Source organism: Phascolarctos cinereus, unplaced genomic scaffold, assembly GCF_003287225.1.
Source record: "Phascolarctos cinereus isolate Bilbo 61053 unplaced genomic scaffold, phaCin_HiC Scaffold_4;HRSCAF=312, whole genome shotgun sequence".
Classification (NCBI taxonomy): Eukaryota; Metazoa; Chordata; class Mammalia; order Diprotodontia; family Phascolarctidae; genus Phascolarctos; species Phascolarctos cinereus.
The window spans coordinates 413,980,603-413,997,468 of NW_027555847.1; the positions used below are offsets into that span (position 1 = coordinate 413,980,603).

Sequence of the window (16,866 nt, forward strand, 5' to 3'; positions counted from 1 at the left end):
TATCTCAAAATTAAATTAGACAAGTTCTTCCTAAATAGAGGTTTTTAAACAAAGACTGGATGAACATTTGTTGGAGATATTCTGCAGGATATTCTTGTTCTGGTATGAGTTGGTCTATATAACCTCTGAAGATTCTTCCTCCTTGAAATTCTGTGTTTCTTATCTGTGCCCAAAGGGATACAATGTCAATATCTCTGCAGTCACAGAAAAGATTAGTTGAATATATGTGTGTGTGTGTAAATATATATATAGTCACTTATTTTCATTTTCCCAAGTTCAGCATAGCACTGACAGTACCAAAGGTCAAGTAATAGAAAGATCTTCAGCAATGTGTTGAGTAAAGAATATAGAGATTTTTCATTGTTCAAACATATAAACAGTATTTTTAACTCTACATACTTACTTCCATTATAGACATCTTCTAAATAGTATTATATTTTAAAGCATGGGTTTGAAATAGTTTTTTTTTTTCTGGAAGAACGAAAGATAAAAATACTAATTGGTGGATAACAATATTATGTACCTCTGTTTGGGTACTTCTGATAGCAGCTTCTTTCTACCTGCTCAAAACATGGACTAAGCCTATGGCCACCCTCTTTCCCTCCTTTAGGAGGGATTAGCATTTTCTAAAGTTAAGTGACATAGTGAATACAGTGCTGGGCATGGAGTTAGGAAGACCTGAATTCAAATCTGGTCTCAGCACTTACTAGCTATATGACGCTGGGCAAGTCACTTAGTTTGTTTTGGTTTCCTTATCTGTAAAACGAGCTAGAGAAGGAAATGTCAAACCACCCCAGTATCTTTGCCAAGAAAACTGCAGATAGGGTCAGGAAGGGTCAGACTCAACTGAAATGACTGAACAACAACCACATTCTCTAGAAGAATAAAAAGCTACCTCCTGTAACTGATTATGCCTTATTTCCCCAATACAGTTTCCTTATTAACTATAGGTATTAACATAGGCAATTGGGGCCTGTCTTAATTGATGGATTTCTAAAGACCATACAAGTCACCATATATTTTGCTACATACTGCTTGGAAAACAAGATGTATTTGCATATGGAGATAGAAGTTGTTTTGGGGAAGGGTGTCCAGAGAAGTGAATTACCAAGTTTTCTTGTTATATAGCTTATTGTGTTATGGCAAATTAAACTTTTTATTAAATATTCACTGACTTGTAGGCACTTCATTTCATTCTAACATTGAAAATGAACTGAGAGTGCTTGTCTTAGAGCCTCCTCCAAAGATGTTCAAATACACATAGATAGACATCTAAGATTCATAATACTAATATTAACAAATCATAAGACTTTGTACATTTTTGTGTTCATAGTTACTTAGTTTTGAATAAAAACTAATACCAAATTAAAGTTTTTATAGTTTCCTTACATTTGCCATGGTCTGCTGTAAAAGCTTACGTGCATGAACTTCTTGACCTTGACCCATAGAAACAGAGCGTGTTTCTATTTTCAATCTTTTTCCCAATGCAATGATGGAATCAGTAGGATCAGAGCCCATAGACAGAAAACAGATTAGTGGAGTTTGTGGATCTGATTCTTCCCATGTCTTCTCCAAATCTAGGATAACTCCTTCTGCATATTTTTCTCCCATAGTGTCCACGACATATTTACGGGCCTAAAGAAAGCAAAGCATAAATGAAATATACAAGTTAACAAAATAGAGAATGATGTTCCTAAAGAAAATTCCATTATCAAGAATATGTTTAAAATGATTGTGTATATGTGTAATAATGCAGTATAGATTTGAAAATCTTTCTTTAGTTTCTCCTAGTAGTATAATACTTCTACATGTACATGTGTATGTACATTATATACAAAATCTTCATTGTTCCAGTTAGAATTTACTAACAATCATCATTCTACCTAGTAATTCCCATGGATTTCCACCACTTCTATTTCCAGTGTCTACAACCTAATGAATGAAAAAGCATTTAAGCAATGCAAGGATCTAACACATCTCTAAAGGCCTCATGATGGAAGGTGAAAAGAAAGAACTATGGAGTGTGAATGCAGATTGAAGCATACTATTTGGTCTTTTTTTTCTTGTTTTGTTTTATTTCTTCTTTCTTATGGTTGCTCCTATTCATTCTAATTCTTCTTTACAACATGGCTAATGTGGAAAATATGTTTAAAAGTAATGTATATGTAGAGCCTATATCAGATTGCACACAGTCTTAGGGAAGGAGGTGGGGAGGGAGGGAGAGAAAATTTAAAACTCAAAAGCTTATGGCAGTGAATGTGGGAAACTAAAAAATAAATTAAGAAAAAAAGAAAAAGCATTTATTAAACATTTACTATATGCCAAGCACTGTGCTAAGAAAATATAAGCATTGACTTAAATAAATTGTGTTCTTCTCATTAACCCTTCTGGTACTATGCCTATCCAGAGATGTCTAAATAGCTTTTGTATGTCAAAGGAGTTTCAAATGGTGAAGATCGTGCTTTCATATTAGAATTCTTGACTTTCCAAGCAATTCCCTTTGAAATTTTGATAACTCAGTGTTCATTTAGTTTATACATGTATTGTACAAAATACCATATTTTCCTAGAAATTTGCCTGGAGCATTAACATTAATAAACACTAATAAAGCTGTGTTGTTTGACTTCAAAGCAACATAATCCTTATAATCATTTTTGGCCTTTCTTAACTTTTGTTTTCTTTTCTTCTTCCCTTTCCTCTATGCTTTTTTTCACTCATTATTTTTCCCATTTGCCTGACTTTTGCTCTGTTTTGTATTTAATTTTTTCCTCTTCTATATATCCTTAATATTCAATCTTAATGATATAAAAATGCATAAACATTTGGTACCTAATACACATTTGATAACTACTAGATCCCTTTGACCTGATCTGACTGCCCACTCATGATCTTTCAAAAGACATTTAAAAACTGTTAGAAGCAATGATGGCTATGCTTAGCACAAAACAAATAAACAAAAACCTTCCATTAAACTCAAGGGCATCACTGAAAAAAGAAATGGTAGAAGAATGTATTATTGTATAAGTGTTTCAGGACTGATATTTCATAGCAAAAATGCTTGGAAGATGGTGCTTGTTTCCACAGAAGGAGGCAAGAAAAATGTGAGATATAAGGTTAATAAAGAATGAAGTTCATTATCTCACACTTTTCAGATGATACAATGGAGAACATGTCCTGTTTAACTACTGTTAAAGAACAGTGTTTAAGAACAGTGAATTTTCCAGTATAACTGAGACATTAATATGTAGAGGTGAAAGAGATTGAAATGTTTTCACTGAAACCAGTTTTTAACTCCAAATCAAACACAGATAAATGGTAAAAGAGTTATAATTAAAAAAAACTTTGGCATTTTGAAAATAAAGACAGTGTGCTATTAAAGTATTGCTTGTACCCTAATGGCACCATCCAAGTTTGACCCACAACTTCCTTCCTATCCTTAGAGGAAAATGAGCTGGTTGGGACTTACTTGGAGAAAATAATAATAATGCTAAGGATATTAGGAAATAAATATTGTCTAAATAATGACAAGAAGAAAGCTAAAACAAGAATTTATGATGTTGAGATCATGGGGCTCAGGGTATTTAGAGCTGGAAGAGACTTTAGAAATCATCTAGTGAAGTTCAATCCTATCATGTAACAGATAAGAGAAATGTAGGCCTGGAAAAATGAAATGAATTTTACATGACCATTGAGATAATAAGTAACAGAGAATATATTATTCCCTTATTGAGGAACGATCTACTGGATTACGAGATACCTATTCCATTGTATTTTGGCACTCAATTACAAGCTCTCTAAAATTCCAATAAAAGATCTCTCTACATGCCTTGGTAAGCTGTTATTACTATTGTACTGTGCTTTATTTAAAGAAATCCTCAAATTACTCACTTATATAGGCATTAACCAACCAGCCTCTTGGAGGCAAACTTCTTTGATATCAAGTCTTATCTGTAGGCTTCAGAAAGATTTTATGAAGCAAAATTTTTAAGACATTAACATACTGATTCAAACATATTAAATTAAAAATCCTTAAGGCCAACATACTTTCTGGCCACCCAGAATGCTAATTTTCCTAAGTGAAAGTTGTAGGCTTTAGGGCCTTTGTAGCATACTCTTGCCAAAATTTAATAGATGACTTTTATAGTGCTATGAGGTTTATAAAACTTTTTATACATTATGTCATGTTTCTACTTTGTGATCCTGCCCACCAACCCATTAACTTCATACTATTAGCAAAATGGAAAAGCACTAAAAAAATCACCACAGTAGAATAATACAGGATGTTCCCAAGGCTGAGTATATTTTTTAAGTGTTAAAAGCTTTTAGGTCTTTTCTTGTGCTGAGATCCTGTGTGCTTATTTAACAATCTGCTCACACCACCAATAATATACTTCAGTCATTTTTAAAACATGAATAATTGTTATTCCACTATTTCATACTCTAAATAGCCCAGAATCACACTTTCCCGAGGGGGTACTTAGCAGGCAACCACATATACTGGATTGCACAGCATTAGACAATATCCATAGAACTATAAAGTATCAGTATAACCAGAATGATTCAAATATCAAGTAGTACTTTAAGCATATGTCCATCTGAAAAAAGGAGCTAGTTGGTGGGCTGCCAGAAAGAAAAATATCATATCCCACCTAGCTGATCTCTTGGACTTCATCATTGTTTCTAGAAACTCATCTTCCCACAAGATCACATAAAATTTGAAACTCACACCTCCTCAGCGTGTCTGCTCATGGTACCCCTTCCTTCTTCTGATTGGAGAGGGAGGAGGGTAGATATCAAAGAACTCCTCCCAGATCTTCATTTCAGGAAGGCATGAGTACAATCCTTTCCTCCACTTCCATCACACCTTTTTGACTTCTTTTTTATATATGTTTTTTATCTTCCCAATAGACTATGAGCTACTTGAGGAGAGGAACTATCTTTTGCTTTACTTTGTAACCCCAACACTTAGCACAGTGACTGGCACTTACTAGGCACTTAAGAAATGATTACTGACTGCTGACTGACAGAATATATGAATAGGAAGTCAAACTTTTTGAAAAGACAATAAGAATATAAGGTTACATAGGTAACAGATAGAAGAGGCAAGATTTAAGATGTTGACTCCAAGTACAACATTCTTGGATGGAGTGAGAGTCTCATTGAAATTAGCATATAAAATAAGTTATTACATTTGAAATGCAGTTGAGTTTTTAAAAGCCATTCATTTTCTTCATGCCTCATGAAAGCATAAACTCATGAACAGTTTAACCTAGATTATGTCTAAGATAATTCTCCTCTCTAAAACACTCATTCTATAATTTACCTGTGCAATGGTTCTGTCAGGACACCAGGACCTAATAAGCAAGAGACGTCGAAAGCAATCAAGAGATTGATCATAGGCATTTGGAGCAGGTTCCTCCTCAGGATTTTCCTTGTCAAACCAAGTTTTCCACATTTTCTCATTTCTTGAAATCTTAAAATACCAAGAGATTAAAAAAACTGTCACACTACATGAAAATCAGGCTATAATACATTGTAAAAACTTTTTTCATCAGAAACTCTGGACCACTTAAATATTTGTGGACTTGACCTCTTTTTTCCCTTTCTGTTAAGCTTTATATTTGTGTGCTAAAGAGTGAGAGCAAAGTTGAAAATCAAATAAGATTGACTCTAGACTCAAGCTGGGTTAACACATGACAAGGCAAATTCTATGTATTTAACCTCACATTTCCTATGCTTTTTTTTTAAAGTATGCACTTCAAAGAGAATAAAATTAATTGATAAATAATTTTTATAATTCAATCTCAAGAACTCTCATTTGCTCAACACAAATAAAAGAAAGTTAGAAATGCATTATTATGCTAAAATAATTGAGAAGGTTATCTACAATTGTTGTCTCTATTTTCTTTCCTCTTGCCATTATCTTAACAGTCTGGCATCTGACTTCATCAATTAGCACTTCTCTCTACCAATGAGCTTGTAATGGCCAAATCCAATGGCCTTTTCTCAATCTTCATTCTTCTTGATCTCTGTGCAGCTTCTTACACTATCCATCACCCTCTTCTCCTTAATATTCTCTTTAAATTTTCATAACATCATTCCATCTTGGCTCTCCTCTATCTGTCTAATTGCTCCTCAGTTTCCTTTGTTAGATCTTCATCCAGGTCATTTAATTACGGTATCCCGCCCCTCCACTCCCTGCTATATCCTAGGTCCTTTTTGCTTCTCCCTCTATTACCATTTTGCTTGGAGATCTCATTAGTTCCCATGGAATCAATTATCATCTTATGCTGATGATTCTTAGATCTACTTTTCCAACCTTAACCTCTCTTCTACCCTGCACTCTCACATCTCTAACTGCCTACTGAGTATCTCAAATTGGTTTTCCAATACATATCTGAAATTGAACGTCAAAAAATGAGCTCATTACATTTTCCCCAATATTATGTCCTCTTCCTAACTTTTCTATTACTAAGATTATCATCATCCTCCCAGTCACCTAGGCCTGCAATGTGTCATTCATAATTCCTCACTCTCTTACTCCCTATACCCAATCTATTTTGAAGACCTATTGATTTTACCTTTATAACATCTCTTATATATGTTCCCTTTTCTCCCCTGACACTGTCACTACCCTCTTCATAAAGGCCTTCATTATAATATGCATGGAATATTACTATAGCCTATTGGTTGGTCTCCATGCCTTAAATCTTCCTCCACTTGTCCATCCTCCACTCAGCTGCCAAATTGATTTTCCTAAAGTGCAGGTATAGCTATGTCACCTCTTTCCCTATTTAACAAACTCTTGTGGCTCCCCATCAAATCCATGATCAAGTATAAAATCCTCCAATTTGCTTTCAAAGTCATTCATAACCTGGCTGCATTCTACCTTTCCAGTCTTCTTATAACCTACTCCCACATACGCTGTGATCCAGTGACACTGGCCTCTTTGCAGTTCCTTGCACAAGACACTACATCTCTAAAATCCAATCATTTTCACTGGCTGTCCCTCATGCCTGCAATGCTTTACTCCTCACTTTAAGCTTCTGGATTCCCTGGTTTCCTTCAAGTCCCAGCTACAGCCCCAGCTATACAAGAAGTTTTTTTCTATATCCCCTTAATCCTGGTGCTTTCCCTCTGTTGATTATTTCCAATTTATCATCTCTCTCTCTCTCTCTATATATATATAGATAGATAGATAGATAGATAGATAGATAGATAGATAGATAGATATAGATATAGATATGATATAGATATAGATATAGATATAGATATCTATATATATATATATATATATATATAGATATCTATCTATATATATATATATATATATATATATATATATATATATATATATCAGTCTTGTTTATACATAGTTGTCTGTCTGTTGTCTTCCCCTTCAGATTGTGAGTTCATTGAGAGTGGGGTCTGTCTATTGTCTTCCTTTGTATTTCCAGAAGTCAGGACAGTATCTGGTATGTGGTAGGTGATTAATAAATGTTATTGGCTGAAACAGGATTGTCAGAATAGCAATATGTTGAAACAATGTACAAATAGCCAACAAATACTCTCCACATCTTTTGGTCCCTAACAGTCCAAGTTGGAAAAAAGTCACATGGCTAGAAAACTGAAGATGGAGTGAATAAATACAAAAAGACATAAATTGGAAAGGTAAATGCCTTTGGTGAGTATTTGAATAAAAGGAAAATCTTAGTGTATATACATGTTTAGACAAGTTGAGATCAGGAAAAAAGAAATGACTACTTCTCCAAACAGCAGACTGGGACAACATGGAGTAGTGGCTAGAGTACTGAACCGTAGTTAGCAAGATATAAATTCAGTTCCTACTTTATACATTTACTAGCTTTGTTATGTTGGTCAAGTTATTTAACCTCTTCAAACTTCAGTTCTCTCCATCTATAAAATAGGGGGATTGGACTTGACCTCTGAGGTTCCTTAGAACTCAAAATAACAATTATGGGAAGAAGATAAATTGGACAAATGAGGGCAAATACATTACAAATAAACCACATTTGAGATGCAAAACCAAGATAACTAATTAATACAGGGCACTCAAAATGAATGTTAACAAGGAAAAGAAGGAAGAGACCATGGGGTGTATAAGGAAAATCACAGTGATGGTAGTTGGAGGGAGACTTAACAGAGTTTTGAAGCTTAGTTACTTTCTTTTCATATAAAAAAAAAGTTCTCATTTTTCCACATTAGTTTCCATTCAGTGATATTCATTTAAACTCCTGGAAAAAATATTCAGGACCTATTAAATTAATTAAATCTAGTGTTATGTCAGGTGTTGGTAACATACCCAAGGAAACGAGAGGCCTTTAACTAGGCAATCCCTCGCTGCTGTGAAATCTGCTTCTGGAAAATGCAACTCTCAACTTACTTGCAACAGACATGACAAGAATTCAAAAGGAAAAATAAGTTATATGGAAGAAAAATATGAACATGGTAGCTCAATATCTACCACATTCACACATAGCACTCCTCCCCTCTTGGTTAGCATGGTCCTATAACCAAGAGGCCACCAATGTGTGAAGTTGGCTCTGTGTTGTACTATTGGGTGTTTAAAAAAAAAAGTTGATGGCTTTAGAGGTTATGGAAAGCAGGAAAGGATGAATACTTCCCTCTGTCTGGGACTGGTGAGTCCTCTGAAGTTAGAGCTAAAGAAAAAAATCAACATTAGTTGGCTCCAGAAAAATTTCTTCTAATGGTTCTGCTTCTAACTGATATGTAGAAATTGTGGAGTATGCATGTCCTCTGTACTGCTTACCCTTTGGCAAACATCCAATTTGGATTTTATGGATAGCTTTTTTATAAGAAGCTATTTCTTTCATTATTGTAAAATATAATGATTCAGTCTTGTTGGCTTGTGCCTGGGAAAATTTGGTTCAGGGAGAAGGCATCATTAGGGGGCTTCATCCCAAACTACATATACACGGAGAGCCTGAAATAAGCTGTGTATGAAATCCCTTAAATAGTGTTTTTGAGAAAAGTAGGCAATATAAATAGCCATATGCTCACCAGGTTTTTCGTTCCACTTGTGGGATCAAATTCTCTAAATGATATTGATTAGAAGTACAATTCAATAATTCCATAAAGTCAACAAATATTTCAATTACAGTGAAGAATATCAAGTTACAAATAATGTGATGGTCTGCATTTGGGTGTATTAGATCTATTAGAAGTATAAAACTTGGTTTGGGGGACACCCCCCATTTTGATTTTGGTTTTGGTTTTGGTTTTGGTGGGGTTTTTTTTCCCTTTGGATAGAAGAGAAATGTTTGCAGATAATAATCCTAGGAATCAGGGTGCCTGACATCTTGGTCTTTATTCTGACTAAAAGCAGTTATTTTGAGCACAAGTTTGCTGATTTTGTTCAAACTCCAGATTGGAACTAGATTTAGTTATTTAACAAAAGTATATAAAATGGATTTATCCACCTGTATTTATCTAGATTTAACAGGAGCTGAACTCTGTCACAAGAAGGGACAAACAAGTCTTCAGCAAGATACTGATTTCTGGTTAATTTTTTAAGACTGTCCATTAAATCACTTAAGCAAACAACTGCAGAAACTTAAAGGGAATGAAAATGTTAACATTTTACTACATTGATTCCTGGCATGCAGGATTTTTTTTTTGTCTCTTCACCTACCGACTTATCTATTAAGAAACCTCAAATGGACCACCTGAGTAGTTCCTTACCATGTCAGAGTGGTAAAAACAGAGTAGTGGTTAGTTCAATGAAGAGGAAAGTTTGTACAGATATCAAAATAAAGGTGGTAATAGGAAACGTCTCCTTCTCCTCAAACGTTGTGGCAATCAATGGATGCTCAGTGTGCTTTAAATATCAATGCTCAATGTTACATTATCATAAAATTAATTAAATATGGTACCTACTTGATCAAGGACATCTGAAAATTGTCTAAGTTTACTAAGTTCCACCAAATTCAACCATGTCATATCCAGGATCCATTTAGATGGTTTGGGAGGGCAAGCTTTAAGATCCAATGAAGCACCACCTATAAAATTGAATAAATAATAGTGTAAAACTTTATTTTCTATACTTAAAAAATGCAGATAATTTCTCCAGTCTCCTTCTCTTAATATTTTGTTGTTTGGAATTTCATAAATATAAACTTAAATTTGCTTTTAATAATAGTTTAAAGTAAAATGACAACATTGGAGGGTTTTTATTCGATCCTGAAAAGAAGAATTTTCCATTGTTACACAAGCAGCAGATTTAAGAAAAAACATTTATCAGAGTTGTCAGTGATGCTTTGTGTGGGTGAGGGACCCCATTCATAATGATCCTGTTCAAAAATTCAGTGAGCTATTTTACTTCTCTTCCCTGCATGTTGACCAAGTTTATCATATATGTTCTTTCAGTACAAGTACATTTTTCCACCAAGCATAGACATTGCTCCTAATTTTTCATTCACAGTATAACTTAACTCTTCATACCTCCCAAATAAATTGTATTTCATTCATTGTACAAATCACAATCCAAGCATGCCCATGAAAACTGATCTACTAAAGTGGAATACCAGCCTTACCTAAATTCAGAGAAATATTTAGTCAGTTAAAAGCATTAGAATTCCCTGACATTCTAATCAAAATGCTTTATTTTTCAGCCTATCCATGCTTAAATTTTCTGTAAAATGTATACCGTTGACCATCCTGTCTTTTTAGAAAAACTTTTTCACATTCAGAATCATTACTCTACCCTAGACTTCTTCTTACCATTCAAACCTCTCCTTGTTGGTTCATCTTCCTCCATCCATCTACTAATTTTAAATCTTCCCTGAAACTCTGTCACTGACCCTCTTGTCCTTTCTTTTACACTCTCAGAGGCAATATGGAGAAGTAAAGTCTCAAATTTAGTGCACATCAAGAAGTCATCAGTTCAAATCTTACCTCAAATATTTTCTACATGTATAACTGAAAAAAATCGTTTAACTTGTTCCATTTTTTTCATCTATAAAAACGGAGTAATATCTGTAGCTACCATAGAGTGTTAAGAGGCATGAATGCAATAATTAGTACTTAATATTAGTATTAGATACAAGTCTTAAATTACTATATAAATGTAGTCAGTATATTTCTCTCTTCCCACCTTTTCAGTCTTCTTATACTTAGTTTACTCCCCTTTTTGCATTCTATCATCCAGCTAGATTAGCCTACCTTGTTGTTCTTCTCATCTAACACCCCAATCTCAAACTCCGTGCATTTGCACCAGCTGTCCCTCATGCTTGGAATACTCTCCCTTCCCATGTCCTCCTCTTAGTTTCCCTAGCTTTCTTTAAGATTCAGGCCAAATCCCACCTTCTGCAGCAGGCCTCCTCCTTTTCTCTCCAACCTACTCTCAGGTTATCTTCTATTTACTCTATAAATATTTTGTTTGTACATAAGCACGTAGCTATTTGCATGTTGTCTCTTCCATTAGAATTGAATATCCTTGAAAGCAAATATTTTGCCATTCCTTATATCTCCTGAACTTAGAACAATACCTAAAACATAAGTACTTTTAATAAATGCTTGTTGACTGACATTGACAATTTCATCCTTTCCTATGACTTCAACTATCCCCTCTATGTAGATGAATGGCAAATCTATATATTCAGCCCTGATTTCTCTCCTGAATTTGAATCTCATATTTTCCACTGTTATTAGTTCTACTCAGATGTCCCAATGGTACTAAAAACTCAATGTGTACAAAACTAAACTAATTATCTTCTTCCCTAAACCTGAGCCTCCTACCTACTTGTTTCTATTGGGGACTGCACCCTTTTCCTAGTCATCCAAATTTAAAACCTTGGCATCATCTCTGACCCTTCTCTCTTCCTCACTCCCCAATCAAATGCCAAGTCCTATCATTTCCATCCACTATCACCACTCTATTGCTGTTGTTTTTATTGTTTGTTGTTTTCAGTCCTGTCTGACTTTTTGTGACTCCATTTGGAGTTTTCTTGGTAAAGAACTGGAGTGGTTTATCATTTCCTTCTCCACCTCATTTTACAGATGAGAAAACTGAGGCAAATAGAGTTACATGACTTGCCCAGGCTCATAGCTGGGAAGTATCTGAGGTCAGATTTGAATGCAGGAAGATGAGTCTTCTTAACTCCAGGCCCAGAGCTCTATCCATTGTGTTACCTGGCTGGCAAATCTAGTATCTCTGCCAGGTAACCTCAAATGTGGTCACAAAATATCTGATATGAGTGAAATTGACTGAATAACATCACCACTCTATCACACTATTAATATCATCCATTTTTCAGACTGTCTCTCTCTCTCTCTCTCTCTCTTTCTCTCTCTCTCTCTCTTTGTCTCTTTCTGTCTCTCTCTTTCTCTCTCTCTCTCTGTGTCTCTCTTTCTTCCCCTTCCCCCTTTAAGAACTTCCAAACTGTTTTTCTTCTGCCTCCTATTTCTCCCCTCTCCAATTTATCCTTCATACAAATTTGAAATTAAGCTTCCTAATGCTCTCAGGTCTGACCATGTTTAACCCCTATTCTTCTCTAATGGTTCACCAAAACCGATAGGACAAAAAAAAATTGCTTAGCCTGATATTAAAGACCATTAGCAATCTGTCTCTTGGCTATCTATCCAGCTTTAGGTTATGTTTCACTCTTTCAGCCAAGTTGTTCCCTTATTTCATACTGTCCTCTCCTATTTCTGTCGATTTTTACAGACCATCCCTTATTCCTGGAATATTCTTTCTTCACATCTCCATCTATTAAACCCATCTCTTCTCTTAAAGTACAAGTTCTACAGAATGTGTCATCTAGAGAAGAAATAGCTTCTTGATCTCCAAAAAATACTGAGCAAAATTCTCAGGTGAACAGTTCTACAGTAATTGTCAGAGTCAAAAAGAGATGGGTAGTGGTAATCAGTGACTCCCTGGTTCAGTTGTTTGTTAGCCTGACATAACACAGAAACTTGCTCTATCCCAAGGTATCTCTATGAAATGACAGAAAGCCTCATGAGACATGGCAAACCTAATGATCATACCCATTTCTGGCAATTCATGTGGGATCAGCTGATACCTACACCAGAAAGAATCTAGAAAATATTTCAAAGGATTATGAAGCTCAGGGCAAAAAGAAAAAAAAAACTGTAGACCTCAGGGATGGAGATCGCAGTTTCTTCATCATTGCAGATTGGCAGTAAGGCTTCAGGAGAAAAAGTAAATAATGGGTAAAAAACAAGTTAAGAAAATATCTGAGAATGAGATTTGTATTTCTGAATTATACTGCCTAAAGTAGAGAAAGAGAATTCTTTCAGTCAGGTATGGAATGTAATTAAAAAGAGCCAGTAAAAATAAATTTGCCACAGCCTTTGGATCTAATCAAAAAGGTTATTAAAATGAAAGGGAACTAAGAGGGAAAATAGCATACAAAAACTGCAAATTGGTCCAGGAATTCTGGGAAAGAAATTTGTCACCATAGTTACTAAACTGTTTAATATTTGACCAAGAGATACCAACTTCTACTCCTGTGTCTGAAAGAGATCAAAGAAAGAGGAAAAGGTCTTTTATGCACAAAAATATATTTATAGCAGCTCTTTTATATCTGCCTATGAAGTAATTTCCTTTCAAATGGGAAATGGCTGAACAAATTATGACATATGAATGCCATGTAATACTATATTGTCATATAAAAATGATAAAAGAAGTAGTTTTAGAAAAGCCTCAGAAAACTTGTTTAAATGCACACAGAGTGAAAAGAGCAGAACTAGAACAATTTGTACTATAGTAAGTACATTGTAAAAGATGAATAATTTTTAAGACATTAAAAGTCTAATGAATATAGGATTGATTTTGATTCCAGAGGATGATACCGGCTTCCACTCATCTCCTGAAAGAGAAGTGATGGACTAATGAGATGCATTTTCAGGCATGGCCACTATTGGAATGTAAATTGCTTGACTATGTGTAGTTTTGTAAGGGTTTTCTTTTTATTTTTTTAGGAGGGGGAAAGGTAGAAGAAAAAATAAAAGGTCAATAATTAAAAACATAATTTAGTTACAAAAAATAAAATCTATGCATTAAAACTAAGGCTAACCTCCTTAATTTCCCATGAGATATTTTTCATGATGAAAAACTAAAGACTTGTTATAAAAAAAAAAAAACTAAGGTTGGTACCTCAGAAGTTAGTATACACAGTGAAGAAAGTAGAATAGCAAAAGAGATAACAATATGCAAGAAGATATCCAGAAATAAAATCTGTCACTTTTGGCTAACAGGCTTAGCAAACTAGATATCCTAGAGTTGAATGCAAAATTGACCTCGCAAGTATCTTTGACACTTGATGGAATAAAAATTCTGACTGGATTGTGGATCTGGAAATGAATATTCTGAACAGATAATAAGGTAGAATGTTGTAGGAGCTTTATGTATTAAGTAGATATACTCTTGTGAGAAAATACACACATCAAGGTGAGAAAGGAATGGCAGAAACATTTTCAAGAAGTTCAATGAAAGGGAAAAAAAGAAGCAATAATATGTTATCGGGTATATTATAGACCACCTAAATAGAAAAAGAAATGAGACAAGCAGTTTAGAAAACAGGTCACAATCATGATATGACTGCATAATATTTTAGTAGTAGAGAACTCCAGCTATCTAGAGCTCTCTTTGTACCAAAAGCAGAGTATGTGAGAGATTATGTTAATGATGATTTCATCCTTGTTCTGCTTGCCCCGAAGCACAGAACTGAGAGTAATGGGTTTACACTGCAGAGATGCAGCTTTAAGATGGATAAAAGGAAAAACTTTCTAACACTTAGAGCTACCCCAATGTAGAATGGGCCTTCTTAGGAGACAACAGGTTTTCTCTCAATAGAGGTCTTCAGGCAAATATTGGATAGGCACATGCCAGATGCATTGTAGGAGGAATTAGACTACATGGCCTTTGAGGCCACTCCAACTTTGAATTTCTTTGATACAAAGACTGGACTTGTCAGAGAATAGCAGAATATGCTATATAAGGATCAATTGCAAGACCTGAGAAGTGAAAACTTGATGGTATGGAGCAGGGAGGTGAGTTTTCATGATAAGCTTGACACAAAAAGAGTAGAATGATATGTCTCCAAGAGAGTTCTCTGCTTCACTGGAGGTCTTTATGAAGAGGAAAGGTCTTAATGAGGGTATAGTAGAGGAAAATCTTGGTTAGAAATAGGCTAATCTAGATGTCTTGGAGGTTCTTTCCAACTCTGAGATTGATTTTGTGATTATTAAGAAGCACTCAAAAAATAATGTGTGCTAAGTATATACTCAAGATATTTATTGAGCAAATAGCTATTTTATCTGGATAGAATGTTGCCAAATCAGTACCATTTTCCAGATTTGCTTCAATATATTCCACAGAATCAAATAGTATTTGTGAGGTTTTAAAAGCAGTTCAATAAACAGCTTTGGTATGTTAACAAAATAAATTGTTACAATTTAAGGTATTACTTAAAGATGTAAGATACCTAGTTAAATAAATTTCCAACCAATTGCCATGACAACTCTCCCCTCCTTCACAAAAAGAAAATAATCAGGTGATAACCAAAGTGCTAGAGGGGGAAAAAAACTGCAAATGTTTAGGAAAAGTACAGAATGTGATCCCAAACATCAGCCATTTCTTTAATATATTTTGAACTGCCTTGTACTCCTTTACCTATCTCAGTCATACAATATAGACTCCAAAAGGCTACTAACATTGATCTAAGCTGCTAGAAACTTAATTTGAACTGATAAGAGTACATTTATTTTTTTAAAAATCTACATAGCACATGTTTCAATCTTTCCTATACTTGGGTTACATGACACCTGCCTAGAGGGACTGCTGATAGGCAAACAATAAACAAAGAAAATGAAAATTCATGGTAATTTGCAGTCTAATTCTCATGATTATTGGAAATTATTTCACTCTGCTAATTCTCCAACTGTCTGCTGCTACTTCAAAGCCACTTTAGACTCTCATGTTACTCCATCCTGAAAAGGCACTTTTTTGGAATGAAAGCTGTAGAGAATTTAAAATAATATCTAAACACTTTTTTTCAGATGGCTTTAAGAGCTCTAAAAATGATGATAATGATGATGGTGGTGGTGGTGGTGACAGCATTTATATAGTGCTTTAAAGTTTGCAAAGTACTTTACATGTGTTATTTCATCTTATTCTCAGAACAATCTTGGGAGGTAGATGCTATTTTCTTCATTGTATAGATAAGAAAACTGAGGGAAAGAAGTTCAAGGACTTGCTCAGGGTCACATAGATAGTAAGCATTTAAGGATTAACAGTCACATCTTCTTGAATCCAAGTCCAGGATTCTATGCAATGTACCACACAGATAGTGTTTTAAAAGGTTATGTAGTAGAAAAAAGTACTGGGATTAGAATAGGAAGATGTAGGTTAGAAGATGTAGGTAACTGACTCTATGACTTAGCAAAAGCCATTTAACTTATCTGGACCTTAGTTTCTACTTTTATAAAATGAAAGGCGTCAGCTAGATGCCAACTAAAATCTCTTTTAGCTTTAAGACTATAATACGGATCCTATGGTATTCAAATATAATTATGAAACTGCCCCCCAAAAGGAAAATCAGAGATTCTCTCTCTGGAGAATTAAGCAATGCTTCTATCTGTGAGTTTACTTTTTAAGTCAGCAACTATAAAAATGTAAATAATAAGCCCTTGTAAAGAGAAAATATTTGTTCAAAAGTCTCAACAAATATCTCTGATAATTCTTAAATGAAAAAATAAATATTTTCCCAAATGATTCTGACATAATTAAAATAGAATACTATTCCACAATTCAATTTTGCTCACCTCAAGTTGTATTGCATCAGATCTTAAATTAAGAACAAG

At 34.5% G+C, this 16,866-nt stretch overlaps 1 protein-coding gene across 3 annotated transcripts in view; it reads right to left on the minus strand.

Moving 5' to 3' along the window:
* DNAH5 (dynein axonemal heavy chain 5) overlaps positions 1-16,866 on the minus strand; it is a 383,566-nt gene that overhangs the window by 52,063 nt on the left and 314,637 nt on the right. For all 3 annotated transcript variants that reach the window (XM_021008643.2, XM_021008644.2, XM_021008641.2), the window contains exons 69-71: positions 9,919-10,040; positions 5,324-5,473; positions 1,390-1,635 (exon numbers count right to left, since the gene is read on the minus strand). In XM_021008643.2, coding sequence (XP_020864302.1) covers positions 1,390-1,635; positions 5,324-5,473; positions 9,919-10,040 — 518 coding nt within the window. The remainder of the gene's footprint in view (positions 1-1,389; positions 1,636-5,323; positions 5,474-9,918; positions 10,041-16,866) is intronic.